At 47.6% G+C, this 20,872-nt stretch overlaps 1 protein-coding gene across 1 annotated transcript in view; it reads right to left on the bottom strand.

Moving 5' to 3' along the window:
• Nucleotides 1-527: 527 nt before the first annotated feature.
• Nucleotides 528-20,872, bottom strand: part of LOC119436774 (LIM/homeobox protein Lhx9) — a 53,373-nt gene continuing 33,028 nt past the window's right edge. The window contains exons 3-5 of the mRNA XM_037703764.2: nt 6,831-7,237; nt 5,417-5,628; nt 528-4,567 (exon numbers count right to left, since the gene is read on the bottom strand). Coding sequence (XP_037559692.1) covers nt 4,355-4,567; nt 5,417-5,628; nt 6,831-7,237 — 832 coding nt within the window. The 3' untranslated portion in view covers nt 528-4,354. The remainder of the gene's footprint in view (nt 4,568-5,416; nt 5,629-6,830; nt 7,238-20,872) is intronic.

Raw genomic sequence — 20,872 nt, 5'->3', positions numbered from 1 at the left:
AGTCGAAGTTTTATCAGCAATAGCTGACCACGTACAAAAGAAAAAAAGGGGGTTGGATGATGTCGGTATTAAGCGACATTTGAATGTATCCATTTTCGGAGGATTGTGCGTGCTTTACCACGAGCTTGCCGTGATTATGCGGGTATATCACAGGGGACACACGTCAGCTACTTTAATTTTCGCTTCCCCCGCCCCCCCCCCCCCAAAAAAAAAAAAAATTGAGAAAGGAACGCCAACCAAGTACCAAAAAAAAAAAAAAAATATCTTAAAGGCCAGTTCGCGCACATCTGTTAGCCATAATTGTATGTGCGAAAAAAGTACAACCGCACGTCCTGTTAAAGTGTCGATCGATGTGCGGCGGTGATTTCTTTTTTTTTTTTTTTTTTTTTGCGCACACGATTATGCCAGCTGGTACCAAAACATACACAAAAAAAGAAAACAAAAAGGAACGAAAACGCATGAGCTAGAAACACCAATAAGGAAAGAAAACCTCTTGGGAGGAAACCCAAGAAAAGATCAAGGCGCTGTGAGTTGAGCCAGCCTGGTGGTTTATTTTTCCGTCACTTTCGACAGTTTTGATATGACAGGCGAAGGTTGAATGATGACGATATGTACACTGACAATGGTGGCGAATGTGTCACTGGAAACCAACCTTTGCAACAGTTTCATATAGGGATCGCGAAGACAATGTTTTTACTTTCAGGAACACGCACACTGTACAGCGGAGTCGCTTCTTTGCTTTGACATGACTCCGCAGGGTTCCTTATCACGCATACACACACACACACCAGATACGATGTCGGGCACACAGATAGGATTAGCGAACACCGAGGACCGGATAAAGACCACAAGTGGCCAGTGAGGTAATTCATGCGGCTGTAGCGGCTCGTCAGCAGATTTGTTCACCGCAAGTGAAATAGGAAAATTTAAGGTAATTTTATTAGCATTCGCAACACTTCAATCGACGCGTATATTAGCCATCAGTGGCAACCTTACGAGCACATTTCGCTAAAGGCATGCGTTGAACAAATATGATGTGGTTTGGCGCTAACGTTGTGATCCGTGGATGCGCTTGAAGGCGACGCATCAAGTGCGCGGCGCTCGAAGGTCAAGTTCATTTGGGGCAGTTTTCACGAAACTTTGCGTTCGTAAGTCTTCGCCACTGACCGGCTGCCCTCGTTAATAATAGGTCGAGAAACAGGATTGGCTGGAATTTATTGTTACGAACAATTTTACCGTAAGAGCTTCTTTTGTAAATTTGGCCCCTGATGGCTTTTCCGCGGATAATTTCGTCATGCTGCGCTTATCTAAAGTGCAGCTAACTAAAGTATTATTTGTTTCCGACAGCGAGTTATGAGTTTAGGCATAAATGCACCACTGCGAAGGTTCGACGCGTTGTCCTTCAAGAACAATGAGGTTCTCTGCGAGGCGATTCTGAACAACCGACTTGAAAGTCTAAATTAAATGTTGTAGTAACATACCCGCGATTCGTTTGAACAAGTTTGCTACAGTGAGATACCGTTTCACATGAGCATGTCGGCGCAGTATAATCGTAATAGCTTGCGTGAAACAAGACTGCTGACGAGCAACACGTAAGTACTATATACACATACACGTCGTAGAGACGGCGTTTTACCGAATGGTTCAGCTGGTCGTCAAATGATACCAATGTATCGATGGACGTACAGGATTGCTTTAGTATGGTAAACGCCACTTTTACGCGACGTTTTTTGGTCGCTCGACGTACCACAGTTTGAAGCATTCACTGCTCTTTGGATGAAGCCATAATCGTTTTTGTCCCTGGAGCCAACGAACGTGAGCCAAGAAAAAAAATGCAGAAAAAAAAACAAAGCTGTGAAGGAATAAACGTAATTTGATGTGTTGTTATGACGTTTAAATCGAAAATATGCATGGCAAATGTTCTCTCTTAGGTATGCGGCTGCGCGGCAGCCTCTGCCTTTCAATGTGACGCGCAGACCCAGTCCAGAGCTAGATGAGGAGACAACTGGCTTTCTGCTCATCACTCATGTCTCATGCTCATGTCCACATGCCCCGCGCGGGCTATGATATCGTCACTCAGCCAAAAATTTCATCCTGTGCAGTGATTGAAACGATTAAGGGTGTAGCAGAATGTTGAGAGACAACGTTCGATATGACTCCCAGTGGTAATAAAGCACTCTGAAGCGACATTTTGCCAATTATTTCTTTCATCTGAAGAACCACCTCAAGTATTCGCTGAGAAACCCTCGGTACAAAGGTGACATCTGACACGAACAGTTGTCTAAATGCGCGGTACACCAAACAGAAAACGACAACACTGAAGGGGGGGGGGGGGGGGGTGGAGCTATTTACAGTGAAGTGAACGGGATGCAAAAGCATTGTACCGGCCGCCTCTTTGGTCTAGAGGTCTGAATGTCACAGTCGCATCTGCTAAATCCAACATTTCATCGTTATGTTTGCTGTAAAGATGGCAGTCGAATAAGATTTTTAAAAAAAGAAGAAAAGCTCTGATGATGAAAAATGTGCCCGTTTGGCCATTAACAGGTCTTCCTATACGTGCAGCCAAAGCACGGTTGTCTTCTCCTTTTGGGCTTTCATTCTCACTGCGCCAAGTGTATAACCAAACACGGTAGCGTTTTTCACCAATGTTTTGTATTCGAAGGGCCAGATGCGTTAGGATAGAAATGAAAAAAAAAAGAACATTTTAGCTGTCATTGTATATAATACTGTGTATTCTACAGACCAATGCTATGGACATGCGGCGTTGACTATTCTCTCGAATTGTCTTCATGGCGTCTTTCTGAGAATACCTGGTGCATGTTGCACTGTGACTCGCTGTGTTGCCAGTAAGACGGTAGTCCATTTGTGTGTGGCTGTGTAAAGGGCAGGGGAATGTATGTCTCTGCATCACTTGGCGGCTCCTTTTGGCGAGGGTCGCCTTGCTAGCATGCATCACTCACGATAGTTTCCGGGACGTCTATAAAACCTTAATACCGTCAGCATGTGACCCTGTCCTTGCAGATCTTACTGGAATATCCTCTGGTTTCTATATATAGCGGTCATCCTTTTTTTTCCAGAAAGAGAGAAAGAGAAAGAGCAGTCAAGGTTTTGCTAACATTGACTGAGTTTGGCTCGGTATTGGACTGACGCTGTACGAAGTGCTTTCCATTAACTCTCAACATCTCAGGAGCTGCACTGAGTAACGACATACAGTTTTAAATTAATTGTTCAAACACAACACGGTGGATACTACATTCTGGGCCGCGGAGAAAACTAGCGGCTGGTGTATACTGCACACTCATTGTTATAAAAATGCCACTAATGCGTTTGTTGTGCGCCTATTTTATACAATAGGAAATTAATTTTAAATGGAAAGCACGCGTGAGAAAAATAAACAGAACCTTCGGCGTCTGCATCGCAATGTTTCAGTGCAAAATAGAGCTAGAGCAAAATATGGCAGGATGCATGAGGCTTACTAGCGATCGAATGACTGCGTTAAGTTAGACGGATTTCAAATCCACCAATACCCCCATATTGAGGACATGCGTAGGCTCATAGCCTCCGGCGCGACTTGCACCTGCTGATGACATATCAAAATTTTACTAAAGTTCTTGCTCCTCCAAAATAAATAAACAATTATTAGAAGCGCTTGGCCATATGTTTAATGTGTCGCTATGGCGTACTGCGTGGGACTCTTCTTAAGCCGCATGCATAATATCATACGCCAAAGTCGCTAGCTGAAGACCGTACACAAATTTGAAGACCGGCATTCTTTCAAAATAAATCTACCTTTTCACAGAGCATAGTTCCGTTATGTAAGTGATAAATATGTACAACTTTCTTTTTATGGAACAAAAAAAAAAAACACAGGTATACTTGTACACTTCACAGTGAAATCTCAGCGAAGGAAAGCCTACTGACTTTCCCAGAGCACATACACTACGTGTAATGGGATTTCTGAATATCTCTTCTTTTTTTTTCTCTCTCTCTCTCTTCCACATCAAAGCTTCAGTCACACATAGTTTTCCGCACATATCATTTGCGGTCCTTTGAGAACAACCACCACAGTCCGAGGAATGAGTTCCCGTGACGTAGAGTGCAGTAAATGCATTTGGCCAAGAGCACACACATAAAAGGGAGCGTCCCACAGGAGGTTGCCAGGTGTGGCAGAGAACGCCGCAGTCGAGGCGCGCAAGGTCCGTCGGTGTGACCTTTGGAACAGTACTTTGCAGAGGTGCTGAGGGAAGGGCGCGTCTCTTCGCGGCTGTTGTTGCCGGCGCGTGGGTCGACGAGGTGATGATGTCGTGATGAGGACAGATGCAGTCAATAAATAGGTACTTTAGCCCCGGTGCCATCAAAAGAGCTCCTGGAAGGATCCGAGTGACTCCTGCGACGCTGTAACCACGAGGGTCGTTTGAGCGTTGCTGTAGTCCAGGGGAGCTCCGGGACTGGGTTCCGAAAATGAGCTCGTGCCTCCTGGACTGCTTGCCGGAAGGGAAGTTGTGGGCTGCTCCTGCTGACGTAGATTGTTTCGCCGCCACTTTGCCCGGGCGTTCTGGAACCACACCTGCGATTTGTGATAAACGAAGCGAAATCACATTAATTGAAAACAGCAAGAAACAGAGAAAGAAAGCGAGAGAAAAAAAAAAGTTCAAAGCTCAGCTCTGTTAAGAAAACTGAACTTAGTAAAACTCAAGCACCTCTTATTGAGTGACCACTGTATTACTTTCCTCATAAACAAACGCAGTGCGCAAGCATTCTTGAATTGCCCGGTCTTCCATCATCTTTCATTCATTTCATTCCTTGCCCAAGCGCAAGGTAGCCAGCCAGTTTTTACCCTGGTTAACCTCCCCGTATTTCTCCTTTTTTCTTTCCTTTACTATACTTCACTGCTTTCAATTATTACGAAACCAATCATGGACTGCACTTATTCATCAACACTTATGAACTAGATCTAAGACATGCGCCCCGTTTCAGTTCCCTCCACGAAATATGCAGAAGCTCGTACAGGGGTACAGGGGTACAGGGGTACAGCGCAGAATATGACGAAGACGAAGCGAGGCAGAAAGAAGACACGTTTTTTAGAAACCACCGCCAATGCGCGATAGAGATATGAGAAGCAGTATCAACGCAGTATTTTCTTGTTTTGTTACGGTGTTCAGTGTACAATCTGTCTGCCGGCAAAATAAACGTTTTGTTGAAAGTGCAGCGCCTTGTGTGTCTTCTTTGTGCCTCTCTTCATCTTCTTCAGATTCTGCGCTGTTCCGCTGAGCGATGCACAACCAAGAAGTCCAATTGGAAATGCAGCAGATGCTCGCACGTTTCGCTCACTTCATGGAATAACTGAGCAGTGTATATGCGCGTGGCAGCGCGCCCGTGTTCCAAAAGCGCACGTGTGTAGAATGGTATCACTTGCCTGGAGAACTCTCTTGGAGAGCCCCGTCTTCTGGGCAAGCTGCTTGAGGTCCTTGGCATCGGGATTCTGATTGATGGCGAAGTACGACTTCATGGTCCTCAGCTGGTGATGCTTGAACGAAGTACGCATTCGTTTTGTGCGTTGTTGCTGCTGCTGTTGCTGCTGCAGCATGGACGAGCCGTTGCTGTCCAGGCCGGCCAGGTCCTGGAGCCCTGCAGGGACACAAGCGGGAAAGTGCAATGAATTAAATGTGCGTCCAGGACTGTACGTAAACTTCATTTGCTGTTTTTATCATACTCTGCTCTACATTTTTTGGACCTATGCGTTGTTTCTTTTTTTTACTCTTATGTGAAAAGGAGTAGCCGTCAACGTTATAGGGCGACGAAATATCTTTTATTTTCATTTCAAATAAATGCGTTAAGTGAAGGAAAGATGCAAGGAATGTGTTATTTACGATGTCACTGCACTGCTCCAGGGTAAAAGGAAAGCGCGGGGAAAGAAATAAGGCCCTTAAATAAGCACCAAATACCGTGTCCTATGTTGTAAGCTCTTGTATCATTTAGTTACAGTTTAGTCACCTGCAACTTTATTACATCAAAAGCGCATGCGTCTAATGGTCCTGGCAAGATATATGCCACCCTATATAGTGCTGGCTGTGAGAAGGTATTTCTGCTCATGTATTGAGTCGACCAGAGCAGATAATGACGATGATTAGTGAGTTTTTATGGCGAAAGAGTCAGTTCTGGCCAAAGAGCGCCAGATAAGAGCAGAGAATGACACCAACGAATGCTCTACCAAACTATGCCACTGAGCGCGGGAACGTCACACCACAATCTGAAAAAATAAAAAAATAAAAAATAAAAAAAGCGTTTTCTCAAAGCGTAGATGTGTATTGTACGTAGCACCTTTGCAATCTTTCGGGTTAGTGTATGCCATAGCAACATTAGACACTAACTGCTATAAATTCCTCGGCAAAATAGCGTAGTCATTCGTGCAGTTTTTAGTAACCGACAACAGTAGTTCCCTGAGACGCAGCTGCCCGAAGGCGAAATTCTATTCAAAACCGCGCTTAATTACCCCGACGCTGACTGAAATCCTACACGCGGTTGCCGTTCTTTTGTGCGTCCTGCGTCTAGCTTCCCCCTATTTATTCGTGTCAAATAATACGGGAACTGTCACCGCTCAGCGGCGGTGGCAGCACTTTCTCATTCAAGACTGTATATAAATAATGATAATATAAAGGAACAGAAACCTTTAACGCGGAACGAACCAATAACTACATTTACTGAGACCATAGCGTTTAAGCGGTTGGCATTTGTCGGTTGGCAAAACGCGTCCGTGAGATCCTGTGTCGCGCTGCGTGTGCACACGAAGCGCGTTAAAAAAAAAAGAAATGCAGCAAGAGACGGCGCACCTAGGTGTGGCGGGCCCTCGGGCAGTTCTCCGGGCTTGCGCTTTCGCGGCCGGCCCTTGCGCACGCCGTACGGTCCCTGCGGAGGCGCGTACGGGGCTCCCGGCGCCAGTGGCGGGCTGCAGGCCCCGGCGGTGCCCCCGTTGCCGCCTCCGTCGTCGTCCTGCAGCAGCGGCGGGGGAGGGGGAGGAGGCAGCCCCGGCTGGCACCCTTCGGCCAGCAGCTCGAAGTGGGTGCGGCAGTAAACGAGGTTGTCGCGCAGGCCGAAGTGGTCGCCCTGGGCCAGCGCCGCGTTGCACCAGGCGCACGTGAAGCAGTGCAGGTGGTACACCAGGTCGCGGGCGCGCATCACTAGCTCCGATGCGAAGATGCCCTGCTGACAGCGTGCGCAGCGCTTCACAGCGAACAGCCTGCACACACGAAGAAGAGACGTGACACAGTTACTGTACTGAGCGTTGTTAAGCCACGCTATATAAAAGCGTTTGTAATACGGCGACAACCGCAGATACACCTCAGGGAGGGTAGAACGTAAGTAACACGGATGGCCTGGAAAGGTTCCATCTTTCGACGAAGCAATGCCGCCTTTTGTCACCCTCTGCTATAACGACTTCTAAATTTACTGCAATTCCGCTCGTTAACCATATATTCCTGCTGAACAATGCATTCAAAGGAGTATTCAATAGCACATATATTTGGTGTCGCTTCACTTTTGGGCCAAGTTGCAGTAAAAAAAATAAATAAATATAAATTTTAAAAATCGACATTCGTACGTCTATATCCAAAGCAATTGTCTCTCTTTCTTACGATAAGCTGCTCTGTAAATGACAAAGTGTTTAAAGAGTATGTTTGACTGTCATGAAATATTACTACGCACATCCGAAAATCGTGGCACACCTAAATCCGCACCGGAAGGCCATACAGCAACAGTAATGAAGCGTTTCACGATAGTCTGCCCAAGATGCATGAATAAAAGTGAAATCAGATAAGACATTGCTATTCATAAGGTGGAGTTTTTCATATTTTGTATATCAAGATGCTCTACGTAAGTGAGTTTGTTTGTGAGTGAAATCAGTGACGCATGACGTTCCGCACTATCTAACTCTCTCATCTGTTCGGCAACGATCAGGTGTATGAGCATGGTTTGAGCACTGTATGCCACATTGTTCAGTCCAAAAAAAGAGAACTAAGCGAAATAAAGATGCCACGCGTAAAAACAGTATAGTAACTCGTCCGCAGAACTAACACTGAAGGCGTTGACCGACATACAGGGCAAAATTCCACGTTCAAGATATGTTATTCGGAGAAAAAAGAAAGATCACGAAACAGAAACTTAGCGAGGCGGCTGATCCGCCGGCGTGTGATAAGGAACCAAAAGGAAGGTGGTCGAACTTCATTCCGGTGCCCCGAGTCTCTGCTCGTGCGGCGTTCCTAATGACCCCAGCGTCGTCCGGTGGACCACACGCCTGCCAAGGGCAGCGAGGCCTACAGGCGTCGCGAGATGAATGCGCGCACTGCACCATTCCAGCGGCACGCGTGCACACATACAGACGCCGCCGCTTCGTAAACCGGAAGCCGCTATCTCTGCCAGTAGGAACTCGCCTCCGGCTCAATTTCGAACAGCGGAGACGGAAGTCCGGGAGCTTGGCTCTCGCACTTTTCGCCGAGCGTATCCTGTCTATCGTGATGTATCCGAGGCCAATTAAGCCGCCTGCCTGCCTTGTATCTCGCTCTGTTTTTGCTCTTGTATCGCTCTTGTCTCATTCAGCTGTTGTTGGAACGATTGCGCCTGGCGACAAGGCGCGCTGCCCAGTGGCTGATGCTCGAGACACCCATCATCTTCTTCGCAAAACAGCCGGAACTATACACAGCGTTGACATAAACAAGAAAACGATTTGCTCGGTGGCGGCTCGCTGGACACAGCGACATTCAATAAAGACGCGGAAGGAGCATATGCAGAAATATTAGCATAGCCTCATAAGCTACGTCCCATGGTTCGTAAAAGCAACACATGTTATAAGAAGACAGAACAAAACTTACTCAAAACGCGAAGAAGGTACAGTCGCATGCACCTTACTTACTTTTTAGTAAGTTTGGTTGCTCTATTCGCTCTTGTTGTTGCAAATCATTTATTAGCGCCGCGGAAATTTGAAGGCGTTATCTACAGCTGTTATAATGCAGGTCTTGTCTTACTAAGCTAGCACACTAGAGTGGGCTAGAATAGCTCGCACGGCTTTTCGCAGTATCTACATGTTTTCAACGGCAAAGGACTTAACGTTCATCTACGCTTCCTGTGGTTATGGCAACAGATCACGATTGCTTGTATACCGTTATTTAGTTTCCATCACAGATTCAACTCTTCGTCGCAACGATCCTAAAGAGAACGATCACCTATAAAGCGGCCTCATTGCAACACACCTGCGTATTACAGTTATCGGCTAAGAACTACAGGGATTATTGCAACTAATTTTGGAGTAACACCGAGACCTCTCCTAGCACTGTTTATTAGTTATGTACAAAAAACACACCTATCGCATTTCTCTGTTCCCTTTCCGGCTTCGACTCGATGAGGAAGAATGGTACCGCCTGTTTTCATCCCTTCAAGAAGTGCTAAAAGCGAAACCTCGCCAGAGGCTCGACCTGCGTGCTGTTTTTATAACTTTCCACGCCACTCTTTCATTGCACGTACGAGTGACGCCGAGAAAATAAAAGCCCAGTCTCCTTGTTCCCCACGCTAACACGCTACACGGGGTCCATAAACCGACACAGAGAAAGCCCGTGCATTCTTTTCTTCTTCTTCTTCTTTTTTCTCTCTTACTACTCCTACCAATACTTCTATGTCCATTTGGCACCCACCGATTCCTCAACCTTCAAATGGTAACGCCAAGACGCGCAGGAGAGAAAGAGCACGCACGACAAAAACAAGTGAGCACTTTCGCAAAAATTTACTCCCGCACCCATCGTAGAAAAAGCTGCTTTCAGAGGACGAGACAAGAGACTGACTTCATGCCGGACGGCTTTACCGCTCAAAAGCGCTCCCAAGATAAGAAAAGAGACGTCGCCTGAGTCCTCGTCGACAAGTATAAGTCTCCGCTGTGCCATTGTCTCCAGTCGCAGCGAAACGGGAAGACCCCGTTCGCCAAAGCAGCACAGCACCCTAGCGGAAGACAGCAGGAAAAGAGACGTGACCGCGAGAGGGCTCCCGCAGCGCAAAGGGTCTGCGTGTACGCTAGTAAGAAAGAGAAGACGATGACACCCTCAGGGCTCTACCCTCCTCCTCTCTTTTTTTTTTTTCTCGTTCTTTTGCTTCTCCTTCTTCGTGAACCAAAGCTTCATCGGGACAACACAAGTGAGCCAGGAGTGAGGACGCACGGCTCCCCAAAGAACAGCCGCCGCGAGCGAGCTGCGGCGGCGGCGTCAGTGGCTGCCAGGAGGAGACGACCCAAGAGCGCGCCGAGGGAAGAGGGCGCCAAGACGAGCTGCCGCTCAGCGCGCCGTCATTAGGCAGCTCAAAAGAGCGGCAGCATCAGGACGAAGTGGAAAAGAGGGGAGAACCTCATGCGCTCAGATGGATGGCAGATTTGGAGACACAAAAGCTTGGCAGCCGCGCGCAGCAGCGCACCTTTCGCGCGGCGGGGGCGCCCGGGCTCGGCAAGACACTGTCCTCAAACTGTCTTCGCGCCGCTACCAGGCTGAGGCGGCAAGCGAGGCACGGGCACGCACGTGCAGCAATGATCCGTTACCGAAGGGAGGCGGGCGCCTAACCCGCTTACAATAGGCGGCGTCGCGCACTGCGTCCCCCTGAGCTCTCTCTCTCTCTCTGGGCCAAGGTGACGGAACGCCTTGCTTCGGTGCCGTCTACGCTGCTTGCGTTCAAAGAGTGTTGCCGCAGACGTCACTGCGGAACCCGCTTGCGCAACCCGTGTTACGCCAGCTTTTATGCGGGCACCGCTATACGACGCCTGATTGGCTGGTCATGGCTGTGACCAGCGAGGCGTTATGGAGAGGCGGCAGGGTTGCATGTATATGTGTTTGGGGTACGACCGAGAAAGTAAATCTTAATAACAACGCTTTACGTAAAACGAAATAGTCTTTTTTTTTTCTTTCTATAGCGATAGTTGCCCTTGGCTGAAATTAATGAGCCGACTTAGACGTAATCGGCAACAGCCGCTGGCTCAAAAGAAAACAAAAATCCTACCCCGCCCCATGATTCGATCCTTGGAGCCCTGCGGGGCAGCTGGCCATGCTTTTGCATGCTTCCATGCATTCTTTTATTTGAGCGGCTGTGTAATATCGGAGAAAGTAAGAATGACTCATGCGAATTGCCCGTAAAGAATAAACGTCAGCGCAAAGGTGCCTGGTCAGATAAGTGTATCTGTCTCTGGAAAGGGGAGAGCTAGGACAGCTGCTCGACCTGAGCTATAAAACTGCATTGTGCAGCTGCTTTCCCAAGTTTCGCGCGACACACGGGAAGGAGACGTGATGATGATTATCTTTATTGGCATCCTCTTTGAAATAGAGTGGCGACCTAGCCTGCTTGAGCTAATCAGGTTCTTGCAGTCGAGCATTTTGCCTATCTCTCATTGATCTTTTCTCGGCGGCAGCATGGTTTAAAAAGCGAACGGGTGCAGCTGTTATTCTAGCTGAGAGGCAATATAGGAAGAAGTGGACTTTTCAGGTCATTTAATGCGTAGAGTATAGATAACCGGTTGCACGGGGAAAGCCTGACCGTAGTTCATCGGAGTTACAGGCTGAGGGCTAAAAAGAAACGAAACGCAGTCGACGGCAGCGGCCGGTTACCTGAATCGATGATAATGCGAAATTTGAAGGCATATAAGGTAGACAGATGACGCAAGAATTAAATATCCCTGGGAGAGACCTTCGCCTTGTAGTGGTCATAAAATATAATGCTGATGATCAAACGTGAAAAAGTCCAAACGCGAATAAGTAAATCGCGATTAAGGTGAAACGAATATTGTTACACGTTAGATGTTCTTGCTGACAATCATTATCTACTCGTCTACTGAAGAACAATTAAGACTATTATTAGATTAAATAGAACATACTATTCAAGCTCGGGCACTCGGTGTTTTTCTTGACTTGCCAAAATGTGCGTCAACAGCGGCAACTTTTGGAATCACCGACCAATACACCAACCAACCAACCAGCCAACCAACCAACCAATACAGGCGTACATTGCGGTGGGGCTGCTGAGATTACAGATCAGGCACTTTGCCCGAGCGCTGTTCCCACCATCTTGCAAGACTAGCTTTATCAAGGCCGCAGTTATCATTTTGTAATGGGGTCTCTAATTATTACGACCTTCCATCAGGCTTCACCACCGCAACAAGGCAATCGATACCCCCTAGGTAGCTGGTTCGTCCTGGAGTGAACCTGACAGTACCAGGAATCAGGAAAAAAATCCGCACTCTCATCTCCGGCTCCTAAACAGCTCCGTGAACCCTTTATAGGCGAGGTACGCAGACCATGTACGTATTTATAGCGAAGGACCAACATATTTCCAAGGTTCGTCGAGAGCCGTGGTTTTTCCAGCGAAAGTCACCTCTGTCAGTATCATGACATGCCACACGACGACATGGTCGGCCACGGAACTTGCAAGTCTTCGCATTGCACTTGGTCTCGTCAGTCAATAACAAGCTCGAAAATGGTCGATATTCAGCGACTCGAAGGCAGCACTGCAGGCTTTGCTATCAGAGTTCCGGCGCCAACCACACGAACAACTGGCATTCAAGATTAGAGAACTTAGTTAAGGGAACCTAACTTATTATAGATTAGAGAACTTATGTCGGAAATTTCAATGCTTTTTTCATCGGATTGGTCGACCACGCCTCATGTGACGACTGTGGTCGCGTGAAAACGCTTCAACACGTTCTGTGTGACTGTCCTTGCTACAGCGTAGAAAAATGATCGCTCGCAATCGCTCTAACTCACTTTGCACAAGAATCATTATGAGAGCAAACCATATTAGAATCCTGACCTCACAGGCCATCGCAGCAGATGGCGATGAAGGCACTGCTACAGTTTTTACGGACAACAGACCTGCACAAGCGGCTGTAGTCTGAATTGGTGATCGTTGGGCTGCACGTATAGTCTTTGTATCGGATAGTGTGCGGTGATGTTGACTAGCGGTGATCGTGTCCGCGCCCCCTGTCTCTGTGCTCTCTCCGTCTCTCTCTCTCCATATATATATATATATATATATAATTTCTTCCTATCTTTATATCCCTCACCATTTTCCCAGGTAGGCTAGCAAACCGTATTTCCCGCTCCTTTTAACCTCACTGTCTTTCCCCTTTCTTCTGTCTGTTTCTCTCTCTCTCTCTCTGCACAAACACCGTGACAGCCCATATGCGCTCTATACACACTGATCTTCATATAGTCGTAAACGAGACTCAGAATTCCTGTTAAGCTGGACAATTGAAAACTGACGCAGTCTTCAGCATCCCCGTTTAGCGCACTCAGTACCACATTTCTAACATATTTTTATGCAGAAACTTAAATAAAATGAGTGATATTTGGCGCTTATAGCGTTGTTATAGCAGGTAGGATCCTATAGCCCTGCGTGTGTAATTCTGTGCGGGTTCCTCTTATTTATTTATTTTTTGTTTTCGTGAAAAGAAGCATCACAGCTTAACTGGTACGCTTCATATAAAGACACCAATAACTTCTAGCTTTACGTCCTCGTCTGTATCCGCGGTTTTCTTGCGCCGTTGCCACAAATATATATTTGTGCAAACCTTTGATCGGTTTGCGTTTTAATGAACTTCTGATTGTCATATGCTGGATGATATGCTACATTTTTAAATATCAGTATAATAACCAGGGGTGCTCTTTCTTTATATCAGTGATTAATTATATGTGTTAATAAACATATGTCGTAACTAATCACTGCTAACGATCCCAGCGTTCAAAAGCATATACTTTGCCTTGTTGCATGCAGTTTGCCGTGACAGAGTAATATGCTGTCACGTATGGCATCCTCTTCAGTGCCGTCAACGCTGCTTGCGTTCAAAGAGTGTTCCCAGGTGACGCTATTCGTAACGTAGTGCATTCATCTTAGCATTCTATAGGTGATTCCTTGTTCCTTTCGAAATTTCTTGTTTTGCCACACGTGAAATAAGCTATAGCTGACGACGCCTCCTTCTACGTTTGCAATAACACCAGAGCATGCGAACCCTTTCAATCGCTAACACTCTGTCTCTAACCACGCCCCTTAGTTGTGTCCAGCGGAAAAACGCGGCACGTCTCGTGGCATCTCACCGCACAAAGGAAGTAACGCAAGGGTACGGAAAGCGTCCGCATTTCGCGAATACGTCTGACTCGAGGGACCCGCGTCCTTGTGGAACGCGTTGGTCTCTTCACCTACAACAACAAAACTCAACACCAACAAGATTTCACCAGAGGTGCGTTTAAAGGAAGAGCCACCCACGCATTAAACCTTGTTAGCGAAGTGTTGTGCGTCGGCCTCCCACGCAGCCTACCTCGATGATCACCTGCGCGCACCTTTCTCCATGGGCGCCGGTATCGTGACACATCGGCACCACGCCGGGCACGGCGGGTAGCCCCGACACCGAAAATGAGGGATCCTTCGAAGGTGTCCCCGTCGATAAAGACAGCGGAGCCTCAAGCAATGGGCAGCCCTTAGTGAACAGCCCGTGGAAGGGTCAACAGAGCCCCGGGGTACCTGCCGAAGCGAGGGAGATGCCGCGTGCCCCAAAAAGGGACTAGCGCGCAAATGAGGAAAAAAAGTCGGGGCGCGCAGGCGAAACGCACAAAAGAGGCAGCACCAAAGAGCAAGTGCGTGCGCGAGCACGCGCTCGTACGCACGGGCCCGCGGACTCGCACGCATGCCGGGAGAGCGTTGCATGCGCCAGCAGGTGAAGTGGCCGAAGAAAAGGAAGACTCTCTCCCGCCCCCGTCGGCCGCCGTAAAGCGGGGCGCGAGGGGGCCTCTCCATGATGAAGGGTCGTAAAAAAAGGGCTGCCCATGATGGGCGCAGCGCGCGCCGCACAAAGAACCGTCGATGCACCCAGGGCCTACGCGCAGCGTGCGCTCCACTCCCGGCCGCCGCTTCCCTGGCGGGTTCCCACGGGTTGGCTTGCGCCGCGTCGTTTACGAGCGACCCGTGATGTCTTCGTTATATCGGCGCGGACAGAAAGAAGTGCCGGGCGCGGTACCCGTCCGGTCATTACGGGTTCCAGGAAGCGGCCAGTTTGTTGGTGGTCACCGAGTGGATGATGCGCGCCGTCGTTCGCCCGGAGGGGGTCCGCGGACCCGAGTCGGCTCCCGTGCGTGCTGCAGCCGTCCCGTGGGCCCCAGCGCGCGAGACGCCCAACTACTCGGTGGTCGGCATTGCGGCGAGGCATGTATCTGTAGGCGATGACAGCGGGGGCGCGCTCCTTGGTCCGGAGGCCGTATAGAGCGTGTGCCAACAGGAATGAACACCGCCCGTGAAGCCGTCTGAGATTGGTTAACAAATGGGCGGGCGCTTCCACGAGCAAACAGAAGCACTTGCGGGAGCAGAAACGTGTACCCGGAGATACCAGGGGCCCCGTACCGCAAGATGCATTTGCTCCTAGATGAAAGCGCAAATGTTCAAGTGAGATTGAACGATTTCTGCTGTGAATATGTTAGACGATAGCAAAAATATTGAAGAGAAGTACGAAGAGTTTGCGTTTGATCGATGCATCGTTTCCAACCTTACCAGGTGGCGATTTCAACAGCTAGTGGTCAGGCTGTCAGTGATTTGAAAGCTAAACCATCGCAGTTGTTGTATTCGGCAGATGACCTTTCTTCTCGAAGAGAACAAGCACGAATTATACGAGCATCTGCGATGAGCGCTTTTCCCTTGAAGTGAGTCTGAGTGGCCCTCCTTCGTTGTCACCAGGGTCAGACTGACATGGTAGGCGTAAAGATTATTAGGAATGAACGAACGCAGTCGTACCATTATACCACGGCCCTTCTTTCCCTCAGTACTCTCGTTCATCATTTGAGCTGTTAAGTCATTCAACACTTTCCTTTCAGCATTTGACCACGGCCGCTCAAATCGGATGGACTGATGGTCGGCGAGCGCATGTACGCATATACGTCTGTCACAGTTTAGTCGCAATGCAACCGGGCCGACGCGCTCGGTAGCGGAAGTGAAATGAATGGCTGTCGCGTGTTTTCTTCATAAGTATAGATAATGAAAAATCAAACGAGAAAACAGAACGGCACCTCACATGCGCCACAGGCGACTGCTCAGCGAAAATAAATACGGCGCAACACTGCAACTAAACCGGCTTTGAAAGAGCTACAGATAAGACTCACAACCAGCCGTATGCGTGTTTGCCTTGCTTATGTTACTGTCGCTTTAATTTCCCTGCCGGTACGCACAGTGCGGAGTCTCACCCCCAGAATGACACCATGGACGGGCCCGCATCTGACAAGATCATTCGCCCTGCAGGATCAGGCCACAATCGCGATTCGTCCGAACAGCTGCGCCGAGAATACGAGTGTTCGCTTCATTCTGTCCCCGCCGCATAGCAGTTTGCTGCGCCTTTGATGTTACACCTGACTGTATACCAGGCATAGGTCGCCGATATCTTTACTGCAGGTGCGTATGAAGCATGCACCTTTCTAGTGGACATTACACGCGCGCAGCTGCACGAACGGCCGCGAATGTGGCGTGCTGCTTTTATACTGATCTCGGCGAATAAAGAGGCGCTCTTGTGCACGGAAGCCGTTCCAATGTTTTATGAGCCAAGTGCAGCGCAAAAGCAAGCATTTACTCCTCCGAGCAACCCTAACAAGAAGCCGAATCGGCAATGCCTTTAGCAAAACAATTGTTTGACACATTGCCGGAGCCTTTGCTATTCGCCCTTACGAACCTACACAGTCAATTTAGCATAGAACGGCTTTCTGAATACGAACCTAAGTGGGCATAAAGCCGAACCTATTCGTCGGCGAAGGCGTCTGTCGTCTTGCCGTCGGTTCAATGTACCCTTTCGGCATGCTAGATAAGGCCTGCCTGCCACCTAAAATCAGACCAGAGGGCAGTGGGCAGTAAGTTATTAGTATTCAATGCAAAGCCAATTCAAAGCCAATGCTAAAGAACTGAGATTGACAACGTTTGCCTGAATGAGGCCATAGACTTCATTCGAAACAGATAGAAGCGTGAGAAGCCTGTATTCAACTAGAGCTATATATATATATATATATATATATATATATATATATATATATATATATATATATATATTAAGGTCACCTTTCCCACTTCCGCGTTGTCGGTAGTAATCCATGTGAACTAATTTGGGCATGCGACGGTGTTGACAAGTACGCGCTCAGATTATGTTCTCCGAGGTGCAAGGTTCAAAAATTCCTCGGCACGCGTAGGCCGTGCTCAGAAACCTGATGCGCTTTCCGTTCGAAGCCGACATTTTTTCGAGCTGGACATGGCAATAAGTAAGGGTAAGAAATTGATTCGGGTTTGGACCATACCATACTCCACTGCAGCGCAGATCGTGATAGGGAGGAAAAAAAGTCGTTTTATTTTGCGCCTGTGTATGCGCTTTAGGACAAGCAAAACGCCGACTGGATACATGGATGAGCATGGTCGCCGCAATCACTCCATTTTGTATTTTTCTCGCTAATGCAAACGGCGTTGGACAGTCTCTCTGTTCCAAGTTGTACATTTCTTTAGCCGGCTCGGCCTCTGAGTCTGAGAAAGCGCCCCTTGATGGGCAGTGGGATATGAGCTCGCTCGGACACGTTTGGCGACGTGCCCGACGAAATCATGCCAAACGAGCAGCGCTCAAAGCCAGTAGAGTAGTCAAATGAAAGCCTCTGGGCGTAGTTCATAAATCTTTTGTTCCGCGCGAGTCCGAGCGCAAAGGGCTCGTTCTTTCTGAAATAGTGCGTTATCCAACGATGCGGTATTATGGGAAACATTTATTCGCAAGGCTGATTTTTTTTCCTTGCATTTTTTTCCTGTCGTGGGAAAATGTCTACTGATCCCAGGTAATCAATTTGGGAACCGCGCACTTAGATTATCACTCTGAATTAGCTTTTCTTCCGCTCCTATAGGGCGGCACGTTGGAGCCACGCCTGGAATAAGGCACGTCTGGCAACGGCGCGAGCGGTTTGCTGCACGGAGTTCGCAAGAGTGAGCAGCATGCTTTCTTTTTCTGCGCAGAAAAACCTTGGCGCTTAGCGTTTCGATGCGAGCGCCGCCAGCTGAGCGCACAACTATACGCGCACGTCATGCGTCTGCAGATCGGCGGAAGCAAAAGCGGAAAAACACCGCATTTTTGGCTCGAGTACGGGCGTCCGCGTATTCGTGCGGGAAAAGCGTCACCAAAAAAAAAAAAAAAAGAGAAAAAGAAAGAGAAAGAAAACAAAACTACCATAGCCCATGCGGCTGCACCCGCAGCTGGCAGCCCATTGGCGAATGCCTCTGCTCGATCGAGTGCCGCGAGTATATATCTATAAACGTATATACCTATCGGTCATACTCATTCACAAGTACAGCAACAGGCGCAGTATAATTAAACAGTCATCTATGTGGTGATTTCGACATCGTGAAAGTTTCCGTGAAAGTTCGTTAAGCCTTTCATGTAAGGCATCACAATTCATGCTGCTTTTAATATACGCTTGCCGGGGCTCAATTGCATAGCAGCCGCAGTTCGGTTGTTTGGAGCAGCGTTTCAAAACTTGCAGACGACGGACCTCCAGGAGTTCTAGAAGGAAGTACACACGAGGTCCACAGGAACCGGGCTACATAGAGACATGCCATTGAAGAACATTCTCTATCGAAAGGGAGCGCAGCGCCTGTCGAGGCATTTGTCCCGATATCTCTGAATTTGCTTCAGTAAATAAACATTCGAAAGCAACAAACAAGGTTATTATTCAAATGGAGTTGGAACTTAGCCTGTCTACAACACATTGATTGATGATATTCAACGCTCCCACGCACGGGTCCAGAAAAAAAGTCAACTTGCGGAGACGAATGTGAATCTCATGAAAGTGTTGAAAGAAGATCACTCCGACGTACTTTCTTTCTAGCCTTAAGTTGCCAGGGAATGGTTTTGCCAATACGACTTTTTAAATATTTGAAACGTACTCGATTAGCCGCACATTCATACAGTGAAAGGGAGGTCAGATAATCTGATGAGAGAATAAAAAAAGGAAAAGAAAAGTGAAGAACACAACGAGCGGTTACGTCACCTTATAAAAAAGGGTCATTGATAGGTCTTAAGGAGTGCGTTAAAATGCAAGCATAAACGAAACGTGTCTGGACATAAAGTACAAGGTCTTTTCACATTTCCAGAGCCACAGGCTACCACGGACAAGTTTATCCGTCGGGGTATTCCCCGTACACGACGGGAAACGCGGCAGTGCGAATTTTACGACCTCGTTGGCATACATTCGCAGCTGCTGCCTGCTAGATCATTTCACGTGTTTTCGTACCGACAAGCGTAGCGATCCGCCGCATGCTTCGACGACACGTTTTTCTTTTTTTTTTTTATTGTTATTTTTTTTCGTTTAGGTTGCAACGCGTACATCGACGGCCGTAAGTGTAACACAGTGGTCGTTACGTGCGGCTACATTTGAATGACTGCTCTTTGCACCTGAGGCTCAAAATCGCTAACATGAATCACGTACAGAGTCAAATGCAACCTTGTGTGCACATAATAGTCAAATGCCATGATATGCAAAAAACAAAATGTGCAAAACAGCAACGTGTCGGTCGAAAACAGAGTATGAAAGGAAAAGGTACGTGTAGTGAATGCATTGTCAGTCTAAAGGGGCACAGCAGGGTAAAAATAGTTCACACGACGAGTGTTCCTAAACCCCTCGCACGATTTACGATTACAACACCCTTAGAGCCCCACACACGCAGCAATACTGCAGAGCAATACTACGGTTAGGTGCCAAAAACGGCGCCTACATGTACGCGAACATCTCCTCATCTTTTCTATGCTAATAAGTGCATTTCATGACTTAAACGCAGATATGAAGATGGAACTACGTGTAGTACATTGTCACGTTGCTGGCGCGTCTGGACTTTTCACGCAATCGCAGTGATTTCAAAACACACCTCAAGTTTGCTTTCGGCCGTCTGCGACGACACAGAGGTCTAGATCAATTGAGAGTCAAACTCCTCGAAAGCGGATGACAAGAATATGAGTAAAACACTTCTTTACAGTTACGCATGCACCGTACTTTATACCCAGAATGAATATTTTGCGTAATCAATCGCGAGTGAATTTGTAAAAAAAATGTAGAAGGCAATGTGCAATGTATTGTACAAGAGGTCTTAGGAGGATACATGTATGTTATATATGTGCAAGTTACATTTACAAGATTGCCAGAGTTATGTACAAGAGTGTATGGGAGCATACGTGTAAATCAGTAATTCTTGATCAGATAAGGAGTAGCCGGCACCGCAATCGTGTGCCAAAACCACCCTTTTATCGTGCAAAAAAAAAAAAAAAACTCTTATCACTAGGCCTCACTTTAGAAGTTGGTAAACTGCGAAGTTCTCTGGGTTTACATTTCGATTTGAGATGAAAAACGAAGGAGATGTTTCCTTTCCTCCAAAACATCTTCTTTAGAGACTAACGGCACTTTTCACGGGACAGAACTAAGTGCCCGAAAGTTATATTGCCATTGGTTCGTATTGCTCGGGTTCCAAATTGGGCGTATCTATGCGATACAAGGAAGCTCGTGCTTCAACGCACACGCATGCTTTGAAAGTTCCCGATAGGTTCTGGTCAAGAATATTTCCGGGTAGCCGCTAAAGTGCTTTATAAATACCAATGGAGTAATTCAAGCCTGCATCTTGCTGCGTTGATGTTAAGCAGCTCATGTTTTCCTTTAGTAATTACATTGTTGTGTATGCACATTTCTCTGTGTTTATCGCAGCCATATTAATCTCGCGCCATGCTACTTCTCATTGCCGTGTCTTTTTTGCCCTTTTATGCTGCGTCCGCTGTACCATTGCTGCGCCGTTTGCGCCATGCTGAAAACGGAATGCAGACCTC

Source organism: Dermacentor silvarum, chromosome 1 (assembly GCF_013339745.2).
Source record: "Dermacentor silvarum isolate Dsil-2018 chromosome 1, BIME_Dsil_1.4, whole genome shotgun sequence".
NCBI lineage: Eukaryota > Metazoa > Arthropoda > Arachnida > Ixodida > Ixodidae > Dermacentor > Dermacentor silvarum.
This window is presented reverse-complemented; position numbering and strand designations above follow the sequence as displayed.